Here is a 20,303-nt window from a genome sequence, read left to right as displayed (position 1 = left end):
GTTTAATTGTATTGCACTCATGGTTTCACTCAGAGCCAGAGGTCTGGGCTATTTATACCCACTCACTGTGAAAAGTAATTGTTGAACATTTCAGTCATGCTAAGAGCTGCTCAGCAGTAACATACAGTGAATCTACATTTTTATTCTTTAAGTTACTTCACATTTTGAAATGTGAATGATAGTGTGATTAATTCCCAACAATTTAATGTAGAATATCCTGCTTTCGAAATAAAATTTGGAATCAACACTATTTATGCCTGTTCTCCCATCATTTCAAAAGTGAATGTTGAGCTTTGCCTGTGTGTGTGTAGATTTTCAATGCAGCATGGGAAACTGCCGATGTAAACGGCAGGCAGATGAACACTTGGACAGACACCATGGTTCACAATATATATATATAAGATGTTTATTTTCATGAACATAAAAATACAGTTTAATACAGTTGTGTTGTGGAATTTGTTGGTATAAATCCACAGAATGCTATTAATCAAATTTTCAGCTTGTTACAGATTTTGTTGTACATTGCATGTATGATCAATTTTCTTGAACAACAGTTTAGGATTAGAAAAGTAACTTAATCCTAAGTTATTATATCTGAAGACAGGCTTTCTTATAGCCTTTCATATTTTTTGATAATTAAAGTTTCTTTCAGTCACAGTTTTTTAAGTAATTTTTATATGTTAATTCTGACATATTTTAACAATATTAACTCAAAAAAATGTTTTAGAATAGATATTTTGACATTTTCTAACAATTTTAAAATTCTGTTTCTGGACAGTTCCAATGAGTTTCTCCTGTATACAATGCACACAGCTTTATTTTTATTAAGAACTAAGACCTCTTGAGAATATATTATCCATTAAGAATCAATGCTTAGTTTTTGTACATGCCTTAGTTCCTAACCTTTTATGATGTCACATCAAGTGATTTGATCATTTACTAATCAAATACATCTTTTGAAACAGCTCTAAAGAAAGTTTTAGTATGATTGTATTGAAAAATAATTAGACTTTTGACATCATAGTAGAGTAAATAAAGTGGTTTTAGCACTAGATTAGTTTCATTGGAAAACTCAGTGTTTATATCACCTGTAGCATTGATCATAGGCATTCATTGCAAAGTTTAAAGACTTAAAAAGAAGCTTAGTTAAGTTCAGAGGTTATTGTAGGTAACTTCAAAATATTCTGATGACTCACATTCTTAGTTATTGAATATTATTTTTGTGTTTATCCTATTCAAAAGGTGTACATTAATAAATAGATTAACTGTTTACTTCATTAGTTCTAACTGCATTCCTGATATGTTTTAAATAAAAATATTATTACCATTATCAATTTATTTGATTTCCACATAATAAATGGGGTGGGTGGTTACTCTGTATTTTAAAACAAACAAAATGTTGACCTCAAATTGTGTAGATATCAATAATTTGTCAAGTAGGAAATGTTCAAATTATCTTGACAAAAAATGTGCAAAAGTTTTCACAAAATGCAAATGCCAGAAGTTAGATGTATGTCATATTAAAAATCTTGGTAATTGGAAAATGGCTTTAAAAGAAACTAGATAAAAATGGTCATATTAATTTTATATGACAATAATTTATTAGTTGAATATAATCCATAAGTGAGCCAATCGATTAATTGATAAGCATCTTCCACTAATTGCCCAGATCTAAGCAACAGTATGCAAACCATGTACAGCACTGTATTCAGTAATACAACCAATAAATATACAACCATATATAACTGTAAGGGTGTGGAAACTACTTGCTTGGATTTAGATTTATGATAAAATCAAACAACAAAATGAACCAAGGTGAATTAAATTTATCAATTCACTAAAGTTTTTTTCAACCAAAAATGCTGTTGTAATGTTGTTCTTTTCGATTATTTGGTAAAAATAATGTGAGACCCAGTCCATGTAACAATAATAAATTTATTTATTTCCGTAACATTGGTTACAGCCGTGCTTACCTATAGGCTTAATTTCAAATACAGAACTTTTCAGCAGAAACTCCAAAACTACTGAAGTCCTTTAACTGAAATGTCTTTGATAACAAATGCTGGCTGACTTACTGATTAGCTTACAAAAGCATTAATTCCTTTACTCGATCAGCCTCTAATTCAACATTAGTACTTGATTGTTTGATTTTTGTATTTATACTGAACTCTCACTTCTACCAAGAAAGGGGTGTTTCTAGATTCTTAAACTACCTTTATAAACATTCTCAATCTTAACATTGTGCACCTTCTACCAAACATCTAAATTAAAACATTGAAAATATAACTTACAACAATACCTCAAAATGTAGCATCCATAACAATACATTTGTGAATAAGTATTACAGAACTTTATTAAATGTTGGGTCAGTAAAATGAAAAACCAGGTTATTAATTAACTCTTTCTGACCAGGCATCATTTACTGCACAAGTTAGTAGTATCAAACCTATAAAGGCTTTAAACGAGTACAAAGAGGTCAGGTGGTTGGTCAAATTGCCATGTTCATAGAGTTAAAGAACAATGTAACTAATCACATCAAACAAAACATGATTGATATGAATCCTGCCATATTTCTCAAACCAGTGTTCAGTTTTTTATAGCGGTAGTCTCTCTAACCTGTTGAACAGTCTTCTGTTTCTGTGATAGGGTCTAGATTTGTTCCAATAAATGTGTGTGTTGCTTTGCTATAAGTGATCAGCAATGACTGATTTTTCTTACAAACAGTTAAGACTGTCTCATTTATATCTTTGTATTCTTATTGACACTTTCCAGTTTCTCAGTATTTTTAATACCACATCCACATTATAGTTGGTGGACTGACTTTTTTTGTGTTTCTTATGGGGGGCTATTTTTACTATGGTTAGCATGTTTTGAAGCTTTTTTCTTGATTTGAAAGCAACACTCAAGTTTGAAGAAACTCTTATATTTTGCTTTCCCTTGAGTTCACACATAAGGGGTACAGACATTTACGTTGTGCCTTTTCACTGTTGTTTTTTCTAATCATAAAGAGTTACTTATGCTTGGAATGTTAATAGATTTCTCTGTTAAAGTTGATTGAATAACTGTTATAAGTAGATGTATTTGAATTTGATGAACTCTTCAATATATATCTTCTCACATATTAGCTGTCAGAGCTGTAGCCAGGCTGAGGCAAAGGAGTCGATTGCCTCCTCGCTCTTTCCCAAAAATTGGGGGTTCCCTGTAAGGAAAATTGTAACATTGGGAACAAATGAAATGTCATCAGTAGGAAAGAAACTCGAATCAGTCAACAAAAGGGCCCCAATCAGTTTTTTAATTGTTCTGTACATTATGTATTATTTTAAAACAGCAAAAGAATTTCCAATCCATCAAAAAAGGGGCCCCAATCAGTTTGGTAATTGCTCTGTACATTACATATTATTTAAAAATTGGCATGCACATAGCCCCAGTTCTGTAGACAGCCCCCTGTCTGGGGGCCCCACTTATGAGGGTTAAGAGGGGCCCACTTTATACCTTAATTTCAAATTCCAAATGATGGAATCGTCCATTTCATTTGTACTCAAAATAAAGTTTTATAATTATGCAATGTTCTGCTGTAATTATTTTTTCCTGCAAAAAGGGGGCCTTTAAGTGACAAAAATTCATTTGGAGTAGGGGGCTTCTTCTACAGTTTGCCTCCCCGATTTTTCAGTGTTGGATACAGCCCTGGCATTGCATCATTTTAATAGGTCTTTAGAAATAAAATTTGTAAATGTGGAGAGTAAATCATGCTAGGAGCAGAAGTAGGTAGATCTGTATTCTTTTATTGATTCTCTCTCTCTCTCTCTTATTTACATTATTGTCAAAATGAAGTGGTGATTCCTAATTAAACGTTATCTGAAGGTAGCCAAACCAGCTAGTAAGAATCCATGTTATATTACAAAATTTACATCAGGATGAAATAGTTAAAATAAAACTCATAAATGGTGAAACTTTTCAACATTCAAATGTTACAGTGACAAAAATATTTTATAAACCAATGTAGCTGGCAAAGGTATTTACCCTGTTGGATTTACATATGCTATTGTGCTTTTGATGAGATGCAATAACTATTAGACTTGGATCTAATCAAATTCATTTAATGTTCGTTGTTATGAAAACTGTAACTGAACAACCTGATTATATTTTGGAAAAAGGAGGGAAACTGATTAGTGTTCTGATTATTTTATTAAACTTGCATTATTTTGTGGGCTTCATAGTTTCTTCATTTTAAAAAAATTCTCATAATTTCTTAGTATTCATATTTATATCCAAGAGTTTACAAAAATTTAATGGGAATGCAATGTATATTTGCTTGTAATTTTTATATGATATAATCATTCAAAAGTAAAACAAAAAAATAAACTGTTTGCTAGGAGTTACCAGTCACAGAGATTCAATAACTATTTTTCTTCTTGAACTGCTGACTAGAGGGAAAGCAACTGGATAACAGCACCTGTATCCAATAATGTTGTTTTTTCTTCTTGTGTATATCATAGTTTGAGAAACACTGTACTTAACATTCCATTATTCTATTAGCAAATGATACTAGTTGCCCAGCTCTAATCATAGTGATGCTCTCACCTTCATTTTTAGTTAAATAATATAGATAGTAAAGCAAGATATTCTGATATGAACTAAAAAATAATAAAATTGATTCAGCATTATTACTGTTCTAAAGAAGGACAGTGGCTAATATCACAGTTAGAGTTAGGTGACTAATCAACATAATCAATAAACTTTGTCATGTGAACTGGATTAATTTAAAATATGAATAAATTTTGTTACATTAATAAATTTAATCAGTGAATCAAAATTAGTTTTTCAGATTATTCCAAGTTACCAAGTAATTCAGATGTTAATATTATGATTCAAGGTTGTTCAGTTAATCAATTTATGATTATTACTCTTGTTTATTATTCCAGCTGTAGAAGTTTCCTGTGAGAATAATGAGTCAGTTGAATGTAATCAATTAATAAGCTCAACAGTTAATTGATAAGAAAGTTCCATTAATTGCACAGTTATATATATATATATATATATATACACACACACACACACACACACACACACACACACACAATTAATATTAGTTAGTGAAAACAAATGTATGCTCTTTTAGGTTTAAGTATTACAAATTTAAGTCTGAATTTTTTCTTGCAAAGTCATTATATACTAAAAACAGTGTATTTTATAATTCTGTAGTGTAAAACTTGATTAGTCTGTCACAAAATTACCCAATTTTATGATATACTATTCAGTAATTCCAGTTTTCTGAAGAATTGGAATAAAATACTGAAAATAAATTCAACAAAATTTAAAAACATTCTTAAAGCTAACAAAAACTATACCATCCAATGTTGAATCTTGGCCAGTATTGCACAGTACTGTGTAATTTGCCATGAAATGGCCACAAAGATGCTTAGTTCTCTACACGTTTTATTGGCAAGGAAGGTTCATTGCTTATTAGCTATTTGTACAATTTTCATATGTCAGTAGCATCAGAGTGTTAACTGATTATTCCCAAATTCTAAAATGCTAATTTTTCTTAGTGGTTGATGAACGGCTCTCTCCGTCTCAGTCAAGTAACTCAGCTACTATGCCCACTCTAACTGGAGTTGGACCAGGACACTCTTGTGTTGGCAGTGAGGAAGAAGAGGAGGCTTGGCTTGAAGCTTTAGAGTCTGGGCGGTTAGAGGAAGTGGATGAAGAATTAAAAAAGATGAGAGATCCAACATTCATGACTGCTCGACAGGTTAGATAAAAGATTTTTATATATAAATAAAATATTCTTATAATATTTTACAGCTTTCTAGACATTACCCATTTTCTTATAAATATGAAATTTAGAAATGAAGTGACCAATGTAATTCAGGAAATTCATCTAATAAAAGCAGTATGTTAGTATGCAAGATGTGTATTATTAGTTTAATTGAGTAACTTTAACTACATATTGTATTTTTTATCACCACAAGCTTTCCTCCCCTTTGAATTTTCTAACTAGCATGTGTGATCCCATCAAAGCTGGATGGCTCAATTACACATGAGCATCAATTAGTGTTATGTAAAATAATCAATTAATGAACATTAGTGTTTCTACTTATTACTGTTTTTAATTATTCCAGCTATCAAAGTAATCAAAACATTGTCCATTATGATTTCTCAAATTCTCATTATTAATTTTTTGATTAATTCAAGCTTGTTTTGCTTTATACCAGTATAACTTAGTGATTAAGGGAATTTCCTCATGGTTCGAGAGTCTCAGGTTCAATTTGCATTACTATCAAGTATACTCAACTTTTCAGTTCAAGGATGTTATATCTTATCTTTGTTTTTTAATTATCGTAAAGTTGCTAAGGCTATCTGCCACCATCCCTCATTTTGAACTGCTGACTAAAGGAAAGACAACTGGTCAGCAGCACCCATTACCAACTCTTGGGCTATTTTAGTGTTAAATAATGTGTAAATTTACTGGTTTTTTTTTACATTGTGTTATATTTCTAACATGCTACTATTGAATATGTTTAAAATTACTTTTTACATAAGGTTACATTATAATTTACACCAACGTGTAAATCTCTTAATCTCTTACTTCACATGATTTTGCAGGCATATTCTTTATTTCTCCTTCCCCCTTGTTATCTTATTCCTCACATACTTTACTACTCAAAACTGCATTGTCTTCCCTCTTTCATGTGATATTATTGTTCAGGCAAACTCATTTCTTGAACAACTGCACGCCTGCACTGACATACCTCATCCTCCTTATTTACTTCATGCTTTTATCCTGACTATCAGCTGTTTTTCATTTCTGTTTGGTAATTCCCAGTCTTTGGAATTCCTCTTATCTGCTTAGGGGTAGACCTCTTACCTTCTGATTTGTTATCTAGTACCCAATTTTCACACTTTTGTATATATTTTTCTTTTTATCATCCTCCTGTATTACTTTTCATCACTTCACCTTATATTTGAGGCACTTCATCGTGCTGTATGGGAAGGTTTTCTGGAGAGGTTTGTTCTCTTTTTCACTACAATAACCCATACTGCTACTGCTCTATCCCTCTTTACTTGGTTCCTCTGCATTTGGGACTTTTTGGAATGGAAAGCTCTCCTAACCAATGTATTCCTCCCTCATGCTTATAACCATGTTCTTGATTGGGCTTCATTTCTTTGCCCAGAGGTTTTCAGGGGTGTTTCTGACTTACTGGAGACCCAGAATGAGGCAGTCCAATGTCTGTTCTCATTGTTTGCAGTGGCCTCATGTCTTGCTCAACCTCACAAGCCTTCCAAGTCTTCTCTCATGTCCACCCTACATTTGGTACTTCTGGGCATACTTTTCAACTTCATTCTCAGTCAAGCCCAGTCTTCACCACTTTATTAACAATCAGTGGTAGGTCTTATCACCAGGTTTCATGCTACTCTTTTACTCCATGCACATAAGGTTCCTTTATTTTTGGGTATTCTGATTTCCCATGGACCACTCATTCATTTAGACCATACGTACATGTGCATTTTTCCATGGAATTTGCTGGACTAGTGGACCTTTCTTGGGTTCATTTATTCTTGGTTGTGTGCCTACTTTCTCTTCTCAAAAGATTTGTCTTTGTGGCTTGACCATACCAACATTACGATAGACATACCCCTGAAGAACTGCATGACTTTAAACATGTAGGCTTCAGAAAGTGTTCACATCACCATCCTTGACATTCTCGCCACCATTTAGGGATATTCCCATTTCCTTCCTCTTCTTGTGGATTGGTTGGTCATAATTCACTCCAACAAGTTCATGGTCTTATATCAACCAACAAGGGGTACCATTCTAGGACTCTTTGCTTCCACACATTGGACCTGCTGTTTTGGCTTCTTCCCCTCAGGATTATCTCGCGGCTTGTCGTGTCTGGAGCTCTGAACTAGTTGGCAGACTGTCTCTCTTGGCCTAACAGGGTTCTAACTGTTTTTTTAAGTTTGGTATTGACAGTAGCAAAGGCATTGATGAGAAGCATACCCAACTGATAACAAACTTACCCTCTTCTGGTTTTCAGCTCCTCATCTTTTGGCCCTGGGTCAATGCTCTCAGTCAGGACTGGCCTCACCTTTTTTCTGTATGCCTGACCTTGCTTTGATTTGAGAAACTTCCAGTTGGTGGTGCCTCTTGTCCAGTGCAACCCTGATTATTTCCTCTACTTCATCTAATGGCATCCAGGCCCCATTTTCTTCTACCCCATTCCCACTCTTTCTTTCAGGGGTGTTGTCCCTTACTTTCACATATGGAATTTGTCCAGTCTGTTGCCCAGGGAGTTGGATTCTCCATTTATGTAGCTTTTTCTTATCCCATTCTTGTCATTCTTCAACTATGACTGGGTCTCTTGACATTGGTCAATAAGCCTCTCCCACCCTCTGGGCTATCCTACTGTGACCCACCTTTCAGCCTTTTTTGCATGGTTGTGTGACCATGGTTTACTGGCTATCGGATGGTCTTATCAATTACACATTACCTTCCCATTGCTATCTGATTTTCCTTCTTCTTTCATCTCCATCTTGTTCTGATCTTTTCTTTTCCATCAACCCACTTGTCCTACTCCAAAGCCTAACTGGGAACAGACTGTGTTTTTTACATGCTCTCACACATGCGTATACCTCATGGGTAATGCAATTCAATAGCATAATGTGAGTTACAACTTATAATGGCATAAGTAGTAGTAAAATATGGTTCAAAGGGCAATGAAACAACAAAATTTTGATTTAATATTTAACCTCTACTCGCAAAAAGCTTTCTTGATTAGTACTGCCCTCTATTGGTGCAAATTTTTTGCTCGCTACTAACCTTTAGTCTTTCATTTTCTGTGTACTGGTTTTGCTTCTGTATTACATTCTAGTTTCCTGGGTATGTTATTTCATTCATTCATTTTCCATTGCTTGTACTCCCAGCTACTTAGGATAAACTAATGCAGTTTGATGTTACAATTTGAAGTCATTCTTGAAAGTAAAAAAGGATAATTTAGATTTATTTAAAGTTTTGTTTTGGTAGTTACACGATCGGTCAAATTCACCAATCTTGTACAGAGTTAGGGAAGAGAAAATAACAGATAAATATAAAGTTTTACTGAAAAAACAACATTTGAAATGTTTTTAGGAGGTTTTAGAGATAATACAAATGAAATGTGAGATGTTTGAGATGAAGACAAGTATTTTTAATCTTAACATGAAAATAACTTTGCACTCCGACTAGTAAAAAAAAATACTAAATAGGACAAATCTTTTTTTAGTTGATTAAAATACTTTACTAAAAAAATCTGATTTTTTTGTATGTAACAGACTTGTAACTGAAAGTCTGTAAATACTATATTAAAGGTTAGTTGTTTCAAAACGATAATGTCTTTAAATGAGAACAAAGTGGTCATGTTGTCAGCCAGTTTGACTGAGCCCATATATAGAGAGAGTTAAGAGGACTCACTCTATGTGGAGGTTTTGTGTTATGTCACCCTCCTATTGATGGAGGGCTAATGTTGCATGATTTTTAGGTGTGAGTTAGCTCAAGGCTATTGGCATGCAAATCTCATATACAGAAGTGCAAGCAAAAGAAAAAGCTATTTTGTGTGCAGAAGTGATTATGTATCAGAAAAACATTTTCAGGATAGGAACATGTTAACTTTACTTTTACTACATTGTGTATTTGTTATGTTTGTATTGCCATACCTCTTACTTTCCTGTTAAAACAGTTTATGTTATGTATTCCTTTATCCCTGCCGTACTAATGATGCAATATGACGTATATGACTAAAAGTGTACTTTCAGAAATTTGCTACATCATACTTTTGTTTTGTGCTCAACTTGAAGATTATAAGAAGTGTTTAACAGTGTTTCTTCGGCATGTAAAGTTGCCCACTTTTAAGGGTCAGTGCTACCTTAAGTGGGTACCTCTTAAAAAGCAAATATTGAAACTTGTTTCTTTGTTTGTGTATAATTTTGAATTATTTAGATTATCTATAAATGCCAGTTTTTCGAAGGGATATTGTAGAGATTTCATTACAAAAAATTCTTCATTGTTCTACTTACTTTGCTGACAGTATCATACAAGTGCTTAACCAACTAACCTGAGCAGTTGAGTAAAAATATTCCTATTCTTTTAGCCAGTAGCCTTGAAATTACATTCAGAGGAAAAGGGCTATTATAGATATGAATTATTATCGATAACTGGAGCTTTAAATAAAAAATGTACTGAAGTACAATTTAAATGATGATGGAGATCTTCAAAGTTAACTAATCTGTTGTATATGCATGTAGAAGAGAAAGAAAAATATCTTAATGCTTTGTTAAAGGTGATAGCAAAAACATACATGTAGTTGGAAGTTCTGAGAATGCAGCTACAAAAGCAAATCCGTATGTTAGTTTTATTTTTAATAACATTTGAGGTATAAAATTGGCAAGTGAGACATGGACTCATATTGTCAGATATGTCATAATTTTGAAAATGTACTGATGATTATTTAGCATTCTTTTTAGTAGTACGTGTAGGTTTTTGTGGTGTAAAACATGTTTTAACTGAGTCTCAGATGCTAAGTTGGTGAAGATCTTAATGTTGCTATACATAAATTTGTTATTAAGTTACTATAACTACAAATAAAATTAATAAATGGCAACTTTCAGCTTTTAAGAATAAATTAATTTTAGCATAACACTTACAAAAAATTATATTCTTATTTTTTTTTTTTGTTTTCTTCTGTAATTTAAGTATATATATATATATATATCAAATGCTAATCTGTGAGGAATCTATATTTAATTTTTTAAATAAAAGATGTAATAAAATAGTCATATGTGTCATCAGAACTTACACTTTCACACGTGATATAAATTGTTCCTGTTTAGGGCATTTGGAGAAATATTTTCTTACCCAAAGTTTTTATTTTGCAGAAAGACCAATATACCTGCACTCTTGTGAATTGATATAGCAGAATTGCCATTAAAAGTCTGTGATTTTATTTTACGTACATTTAGCCATCCACTTTAAAGACATTATGCAAATAAACTGCAACAATTCTTGAAGTGATTAAAAAAACAGATAAATGTAGTTGCCAAAATAAGTGAAAAGTATAAATATTTTAAAGGTTTTTGTACTTAACTGTAGTTGTTTTGTATCTGGGAACCTAAGAACTTCTTTTATTCATTTTAACAGAAAGCTCTATTGGAAAACAAATCAAAAGAAAAAGATGATCCACCACCTCCTACAGGTAAGATTTTATGTATTTATTCTTTTGAGCAAGGATAAGTCAAAGTGTACATGTTACTACTTTTTTACGGTTACATTCAACATTTAATAAAACTATTTTATTATACTAAGGGACAAAGTGTAGTTTATAATTAAATTTTTTATATTATATAAGTTTTAATTTGATAATTACAAAATTAAATATACAAATAGATTCTCAGTCTTTAATTCTGTGTATCACATGACACTTCTTTGCTGTAAATTGCCCATTTTAGGTATTCTTTCCACCCCTATTTGAGCTTCTGAGTTTGAATACAAGTTATAAACTTATAATTATAGATATTGCTATGACATGATTAAATTTGTAGCTTCCAGTCTTCTTGCTTTACTAAGTTATAAATCAGAAATAAAATCCACTTGCCACTCCCTCCTATCACATTCTGTCATTCAGAAAAATCTCAATAATTCTCTCTGACATTTGCTCTTAGGTTGTTTTTAATCAACAGAAAGAGAAGATTTAGTTTAGCAAATTTTTTTCTAACAACAGTTTCTGAATTATTTGGCCTACAGTTTCATTCTTTGCTGTTGCCAAGTCACCTCAACCACCCAGAGGAATTGTTTTAAACTACTTATAAATTAATTAGAAAACCAGTTAAATTGTATTAATTGTAGGACATTGTATTCTTTATGCGTGTTTCTATTTTGTGTTTCAAATTGAATATTTGAAATAAATAAAAATTCAGTAATGCACTTAAAACAACCTTTTATCAAGACTTTGACTGCAAAAAAGTACAAGGCCCATGCCTTACTCCTAAATTTCAAATTTTTATATTTAATTTTTATTTATTCTTATAAAAGTAACTGTAATGTAAAAATTAGAAATTTATTATGTTCATTAACTCTTTCCGTATGGGGTTAGTCGATGTGGCCAACCTTGTAACTATAAAGTTACCATCAGGTTCCATACTATAACTTTTAATACAAAAATATACAAAATTTGTCAAGCTTTCAGTCTTATTGCTCTTTGAACTGTGTCTAACTAATAATTCCGCTACAAAAGTTGTATATCACGTAGCAAATATTATACATAAAAAAACAAGAAACATACTACTTACTTTTAACCTCTTGTTTTTTGCTATCAGTTGCTGATGAAATTTAAGCCTACTTTTGTTTTACTAATGGCACTAAACCACTTTTATTTACTTTAATGCACCTAAGAACAAAGAATAACATGCACAAATCAAACAATTATCATAATTTAACTGCTTTTCGAACTATAGAATAAGAGCCTCAAAATAATTCAAAAAGCTTCTCAATCTGAACACTGTAATAGAAACTTTTAAACTGGAGATGATATATGCAATATTCTGTACAGAAAACAATGTGATATAACATTTCATTTTCTAGAGTAAAACTTTGTCTTTCTATTGGTTCTAACTAATCTATAATAATAATATAATGGTGAGTCTGTGTGACTGCCATAGCTTCAAGAGGAAAGAACTTAGAAACCTGAAATTTTTCACCCATACTAAGTGGACCCTGAGGTTGTGCAACTGGGTATTATTAATTATCCACATGCATATACTTGTCGGTTTTTTCCTGTGAGTGGACTGAGACAGACTGCTCAGTTGCCTTTGTCCCAGTTATGACTTTGGATGAATCTTTTGGGCAGCTTAGGTCTGCTAGCCCTGACCCCATTGTCATTCTTGGGTCCTTCTTCCTTTGATTGGGTGAGTTTTGCTATCTCAGTTTGTGCTCTTATTCTCTCTAGCCTCTCTTCTCTCTCAATTTGTGTTCTTTTTTTTCTCTATTTGCAGTCTCTCTTCTCTCTCTTTCTTTTTTTCAACTTGTGCTCTTATTCTTTCTATTTCTAGTCTCTCTTTTTCTTCTCTTAGCCTTTCTTCTTTCTGTATTTGTCTTTTCTGTAACTGTTCTTCTCTCTCTAGCTCTTGTTGTTGTTTAACGAACTCTCATAGTTCATTTTCATTTTGTATTCTTTTAACCCAAGACGTTCTCCAATTTCTATCGATTTATCAAAATTTGATGTGATTAATAGCGTGATTGTAATCTTTACAACATTTGAGTTACTACTGCAGTTGTACGTATATAGGTTTACTCATTTCTGCTGTCATTCACATTTTCTTCTATCGCCGTTTACACTGAATAATCCTGGCTGTGGCTCATCCATTGTCATTTTTAATGCCAATTCTTAAAATAAAAGGCTTTTACTTCTATCAATTTATCAAAATTTGATGTGGGTAATAGCGTGATTGTAATCTCTACAATATTTGGGTTACTACAATAGTTGTGCATATATAGGCCTACTTATTTTCACTGTCGTTTGCATTTCGTTCTGTCGCCATTTACCACTGAATATTCCTGGCTGTGGCTCATCAATTGTCAGAATTTGAAATATATAATTTTTAATGCCAATTCTCAAAATAAAAGGCTTTTACTTATATTTCTTGATAGTATAAATTTATTCTATGTTGTTGTTGGGCTTAGGATTCTTCTAAAATAGGTGTTTGTGACTGTGTCAGGCTGATTCAGTTACTTTAGAATTTCTCTTTGATGGAATAGATTATTTTTCTTATCTCCATTTTTACTTTTAGACTTGCTTTAACATATTAAATGTTAGGCCTATCACTTTAGGGTAGTTAACTTCTTTTGTAACTTTACTTTTTTCTGCTACTATCTGTCTGCTGCTTCCTGCTCGTCTCACGCTATTTATATCTTTATCGCCTAATCGTCTGTCTGCCTTTTATATTCTTGATGTCAGTGTATTGCACGTGACATTTAATTGTATCAACATCAATAAATTATTGACAAAACCTCCTCCAATCATCTGCTTTTAACTCTTATTATAACAAAAACTAAACAACAATAAAATATTCACTCATGAAAACAAATCAATCAATATCATCTAAACTAAACAGTCTTTTATATCATGACAAACTGTAAAAGGTCTTGGCATGTACATTTTGGCTTACCCTTAGTGAGAGGGTTAATCCAGAGTGAACTTTTTATGAATAATAAATATTACTGCACTTTTCCTCTTAATTTTTATTGTTGCAGTATAATCTTTGATTTCTTCTTATTCTTGTGTTTTTACTAGCTTAAAATATCTTAATAGTTAGTTTACTATCACATATTCACAACATACAGAAATTACATTTTCTGCCCATTTCCACATTTTACAGTTTATCCAGAAAAGCCAATGACAGAAGAAATGATGCAACGGAGAATGATGCGAGCCAAGAAACGAAAGCAACAGGCAGAAGAAAAGCGGGAAAAAGACAAGGTAAGAAGTTATATCTAATATTTGTTTTCTTCCAGACTGAATAAAATATTTTGTCTTAATTGTACAAGTCTGTTTTAGGGTTTGTTACTGAACTAATTAAGATGCCAAAAGCAAAAAATATTTTCATAGAAAACAAAAGCTCAGCTTTCAAATTCTGGAAAACATGTATTAGTATTTTAGTGAAATCCTGACACAGTGTAGGTTCTATGTTACTATGGCATACCCTTTTGGTGCAGTTGGCTCCCTCTATACTATAGAGCCCAATCTTCACTTCTCAAATTGACATGATAGTGTGCAGATGTATCTAAATTTCACTCAAATGTGCTTTGATTTTTTGATTTAACAGTTTGATTCCCAATTTGTTTAACAGCTATCTTTTTTCTTTTTCTTATCACTTTTATTGATTTTGTTTTTGAAGTTAACCTAAATACTGTAGGTTGATTTCTAAGTTTCCACTCTCAGTTTGAATTCTGAATTTCAAATTATAACAACTACTACTGTTGTTACTACTGCTACAGCACCTCAACTTACAGCTTCTCAGGCTCTGTGCCTTCCCTCTGCAATTTGTGGCTGTTCAATTGAGTTGAGGTGCATACATTATACAAATTAGGCTCTATGTTTTCAGTTGAGTAAATTACGAGTTTGGGTCCATTATGCGACTTGCTGTATCTTCTTATACCAGACCAGATATTCCTTTTCCTGGTGAACGTGGACAGAATGACAGGATTTAGATAGCCTGTTTCCACCACCTTCCTTTGCCTTGCAATCCCAAATTGTACCTGTCGGTACTCCCAGAACCTCTTCAGCCTTTCTGGATATAGTGTCACAGGTATGTTACATTTTGTCTATATCCCCTGTGTCTTAAGATTCCTCTCCTTTCCTCTTTAATTCCACCCTTTCCTTGGATTATCTAATTTTCCCACCCTCCAGATATCAGGATACATTCTAATTAGTTTACAGCATAGTTAAGTTCTGGAGTCAGCACACCTCATCCCGTCTTGTACCCCAAATTCCTGTGTATTAGCATATCATCATTAGGATTTTCCTTTTCTGTTCTCACAGAACATAAAAGTCTTTGATTTAGGTGTGGAGATATGACCCTCATACCACTCTGAGAATTTCCCATTTCAGTGTAAGCCTCACCACCCTCCTGCATTACCTCTCCTCCATCCACATCTTATCTGCAGCTATCTGTCGTTCACCTGAAGGGTTTCAAGAGGATACTCATTCCCTCATGTATTCCACATTGGTGCTCATGTTTTCCTCGACCTTTTCCCTACAAACTTGGCTTTTCTGTTATTCAGTTCTCCTGGGTAGGGACACACATTTAGTTCATGTGCACCTACCCATGTCTTACTTGCAGGACCTTCATATGGCTCCATTTTTATGCCGGTCGGTCTTTGGAGATCTTCCTGATACATTGGAGTCTAGGGTGGAAGCTGTACATCAACACTTCTTTTTCATCAGTGGTCTCTCATCTTTCATGCCCTTCTCACATTTCCGTATCCACCCCTTTGCCTCTTCCCCTTTCCTGGGACTCAGCAGCTAGCATTTGACTTTTTAGCATTTGATTTAGTAGCATTTGACTTTGTAGCAATTGTTGTTTCACTTAACTTTGTACCTTCTATATTTATATATCAATTGTTGGTGTTTCTTATTCATTTTATTAGTGAACAAAATGCACCTTAATTCTGTAAAGAAAGTAAACTCATGAAAATGTGGGACATAAACCTGTGTAATTTTGATATTGTTCTCTCTATAGAAACAAACAATTGAGAGGTTGCTGAAGAAAACAGATGCCAAAGTTAAAGGAAGCAAGGTAAAGATTTTTATCTGTTAACCTTTTACATAAGCTACTAGCTTCATTACCATTTACTTTTTCATAAACATAAAAAAACATGATTGAATGGACTTACTAGTAAGTGGGCAGGGTGACATTTATTTTTACCTTTCTTACAATTATAATGTAATTTTATAGGTAGTTGTCAGATTATATACCTACTTCAAGCATCTTATCTCTGAAAGTTCTTATTAAACTTGGAGTGTATATTATTAATGTTGTAGATGAGTTATTGAATAACAGAAGAATTATATTAATTCCAATAATAGATAATCACTGCAGCTTATTTTTCAGTTCAACATGAGGAGCTTGTATAGGTGTGTGTATTTTGTTTATATAGTTAAAGCATCAAAAATGTATGTTTATAGTATAGACAAGTTTTTTTAATTATCTCCCTTAGTTTTAGATGTGGTCACTAGGGGGGGGGCAATGCTGTTACCTATGCCATTGCAATAGTGAAAGAAAATGTAAACAAATTGATATGCTAGCAACAAATTATTAGTTTTTACCAAAACAAATCAGATAGTGATTATTGAAAACCAGCAGACATAAATAAGGTTACTAATTGAATTGATGGTATCCAAAATTGGCTAAATGTTATGTATGGCAATATTTACAACTATCTGATATAATCAAAGGCATTCGATGGTCAGGAGATGGAAAACTTTAATTATTTGAAGAGGTACAGCTACTTCCAAAGTGGTAACATAGGTCAAATTTTGCACCAAACATATGAAAATAATGACATTATGTTGAAAGCAGGTGTCTGTGCTTCACAAAATATATGAAAACCAAATAAGGTGTATCCTCCTTGTAAATAAGGTGGGACTATTTTAAAAGGATGGTACTCATGCATGATAGGACAAGGACACTCACACAGTCATGTAGGAGCAGTTCTATGGAAACTTGAAGTCTTGAACACACGGTTAGAAATAATTATACAGGTATAACATGTACTGATGAGTCTACAACATGAAACCAAGGAACTACAAGAAATATAGAGCCAAGGCCCCCTCTTTTCTTTTCAGTTCCTGAAGCCAGAACGTGGTAGGAACATATTGCCAGATGATGATGAACACAAAAAAAAGAAACTACAGTCTGTACAAAGTTGATTCTTGAACATTTGTACCCCAAATTTGAAGGAAACAAGCATACATAATATGGACTTCAACAAGAGTCGCTTGCAAAAGATTATTTAAAATCCATAGGATTAAATGTTCAAGAAAAGGGAATGTATGTTTGAAGTAGCATGGTTTCTGCAATTAACCTTTCATCTTGTCTATCATGAGGATGAGTCAAGAATATAAATGCAGCTTTCAACACAGTTATTCAGAATTATTGTAGTAGAGAAGTTTACCTAGTTCTGTCCATCCTGTCATGTTGTGTCTTCACCTCAACTATAGTTTCTTAATCTTCACCACAATTCCAATGTGGTCTTAGTACATAATTTTCCACAGTCATGGTTTTCAGAAATAGCAGTGAACAGAATCAAATTGAACAAAGAAGCATGTTCTACCTTATGTAACTAAGATAGATCGGACCTAGATTTAGAAGTGTTGGAATGTTATGTTTTTTTCAATAGGCCAACTGTTTTTTTTGCTGTTGTTTCTGTAATTGCTTTGTTTATATTATAGAGAAATGTAAATGATAAAAAATTTGAACGTTCAAAGTTTAAAAAAATTTTGGAAAGAAAATCAAATTGTTGTTCATTATTGGTGAAGCCAACATAAATAAGATAAATCTGAAAACATTGTGTTTTCTGACTTGTGCTGTTAACTCAATATAACAAAGTTATTATACAAATGTGACACTTTTAACTATATTTTATAACAAAACACAAAAGAAGTCAGTGTCATTTTTTTTAATGCTGTATTTACCTACACCTTAGTTTAAATTTAGTCTCACAGCTATTAATAACAATGGAAAAACTATGAGAATTGTGATTAAAAATGTTGGCAATGAAATGTGATTTCATCATACTTGTTGGGCCTGTTTGTTTCATCATCTTATACATTTTATACTGTATTAGATCTTTTAAAGATGGGATGTTTTGGTTATTTTTTAAGGATACTTAAAGGTTCTGTTTTTATCTAATATTTTATATTGAGTACTATCCAGGAAATTGGATTTGAATAGCTGGGTTGTTGAAGTTTTAAAAAGTTTCTTTTTTTACAATATTTATATTGAGTTTCTCAACTAATAAGTTGTTACTTGTTTCTATCAGTACCAACTGAAGCTAGCTAAAAAGTCTCAGGTGCCAAAGTTGTCTTGTGTTAGGAACCAAGATGGAGTAACCCTCTCACTGCCTCCAGGACATCAGTTTCCCATAATTGCCCAGACTGCTAAACTGTAAGTATTTTAAGTAGGATTAAAATAAACACGTGGTCAGTTAATAAATATTTTTGTGTATACTTGTATAGTACTGACTAAATACTGCCTGACATTATGCATAAAAATGAATGATAAATAACATTTACGTTAGTTAACTTCATGATTTTTGAATCCAACTTTTGCAATTTGGGAACAACTTTTTATTATTAATGTATGTTTTGTAATGAATTACTGCACTCAAAATACAATATTTGTGGCATTAACTATCATTCTGTCTCTTGAAACTTGGAGGTTATATACCTTACTACAGTATGCTCCAAAGTCTTTTTATTTATCTATTTAGACACCTCTTCCAGTTTAAGGGGTTAATGGTCAAACATTACAATAACATATTTTGGCCTGCAGAGTTTTTATATTTCCAACAATCTAAATCAGGTTTTGTACAGACTATAGTAGACAGATTTGAGACTTGTATACCTTTCTTTTGATTTTAGAGGGAAAAAAGTAAAATATAGATGCCAAATTAGCACTTTTTGTCTGCTATTTCTTTATATTTTGACTAATCCTTATGAAACTTTGCACAAAGATACCTTACATAACTCCCACAGACTGAAAAAGACCAATATTTGTGTTGCTCTTGAGATTTTATAGGGAATTAAAGGTAAATATTTTTGCAATGTTAAGGCATTAGGCCTGCCTTTCATTTGTATTTAGAATGATCTAGGTGAGACTTTGTACATCGATACCTTGCAACAGCCTTCCACAAATTGGAACAAACAGATCTGAGAAAATTGCCTTCCTTGTTATCTTACAGGAACCAAAGACCAAAATAATTTGCAAAATTAAGGTTTCTGGTTTACCATTCCTCCATATTTTGATCAATCTAGATGAAATTATGCACAATGATACCTTTTGATGACCCTCACAGAGCTCCTATTATGTAAAATGCAAATTTGTTTTACCTTTGACTCCTTTAATATCAAATGAAATGCACAAATACCAGATATGTTTGTTAGTTTGTGGGGGTTGTTAACAAAAATATTGTTATCTAGCCTGACTTGATGTCATTTTGAAAGCTCATATCCTAGATCACCAAGAAAACTTTGTCAGATGATGTTTTTTATGAATTATAGCCAAAATTGGTGACTATTGTAATCAGCAACATAAAGTATCAGAAGAAGTATGTTAAGGAATATGAATCAAGTTGATATTAATTGGATATATAAACTGGTAAATTTTGATCAACAATATAATAATTGAAATTCTAAGACAAAAGGAAGTATTTTTAATGCTGTTGGTTTTTTCAAAAACTGTTTCACAACAAAATAATGGAAGTTTTGCAAAATAAAAAATTATGGAAATGTTAAATCAAATTATATGGATTTTTTAAGCCGAAGCTAGATAATATTTAATTTTTTTTAATTTCATAAAATTTGCTTTCATATTTGAATTGTGAGAAGAAAAAAATTTTGGGATATCAGTGACACTCCTCTGGTCTAGAAAGGGTTAAAAACTGAAGTATGACTTTTGTGTTTTGTGCATTTAAATCATGGAATTTAAAATATACACCTGGAAAAAAGTTAAGCACCCCCGTGTTTTTTTCAAGTGATTCAGATTCGACGTTC

At 32.4% G+C, this 20,303-nt stretch overlaps 1 protein-coding gene across 1 annotated transcript in view; it reads left to right on the top strand.

The window, feature by feature from the left end:
• LOC106465632 (INO80 complex subunit B-like) overlaps nt 1-20,303 on the top strand; it is a 69,410-nt gene that overhangs the window by 44,296 nt on the left and 4,811 nt on the right. Inside the window, exons 4-8 of the mRNA XM_013925866.2 lie at nt 5,550-5,752; nt 11,174-11,228; nt 14,407-14,507; nt 16,270-16,326; nt 18,572-18,696. Of these exons, the coding sequence (XP_013781320.1) occupies nt 5,550-5,752; nt 11,174-11,228; nt 14,407-14,507; nt 16,270-16,326; nt 18,572-18,696 (541 nt within the window). The remainder of the gene's footprint in view (nt 1-5,549; nt 5,753-11,173; nt 11,229-14,406; nt 14,508-16,269; nt 16,327-18,571; nt 18,697-20,303) is intronic.

The sequence above is a fragment of the Limulus polyphemus genome, unplaced genomic scaffold (genome assembly GCF_000517525.1).
Source record: "Limulus polyphemus unplaced genomic scaffold, Limulus_polyphemus-2.1.2 Scaffold2005, whole genome shotgun sequence".
Classification (NCBI taxonomy): domain Eukaryota; kingdom Metazoa; phylum Arthropoda; class Merostomata; order Xiphosura; family Limulidae; genus Limulus; species Limulus polyphemus.
This window is presented reverse-complemented; position numbering and strand designations above follow the sequence as displayed.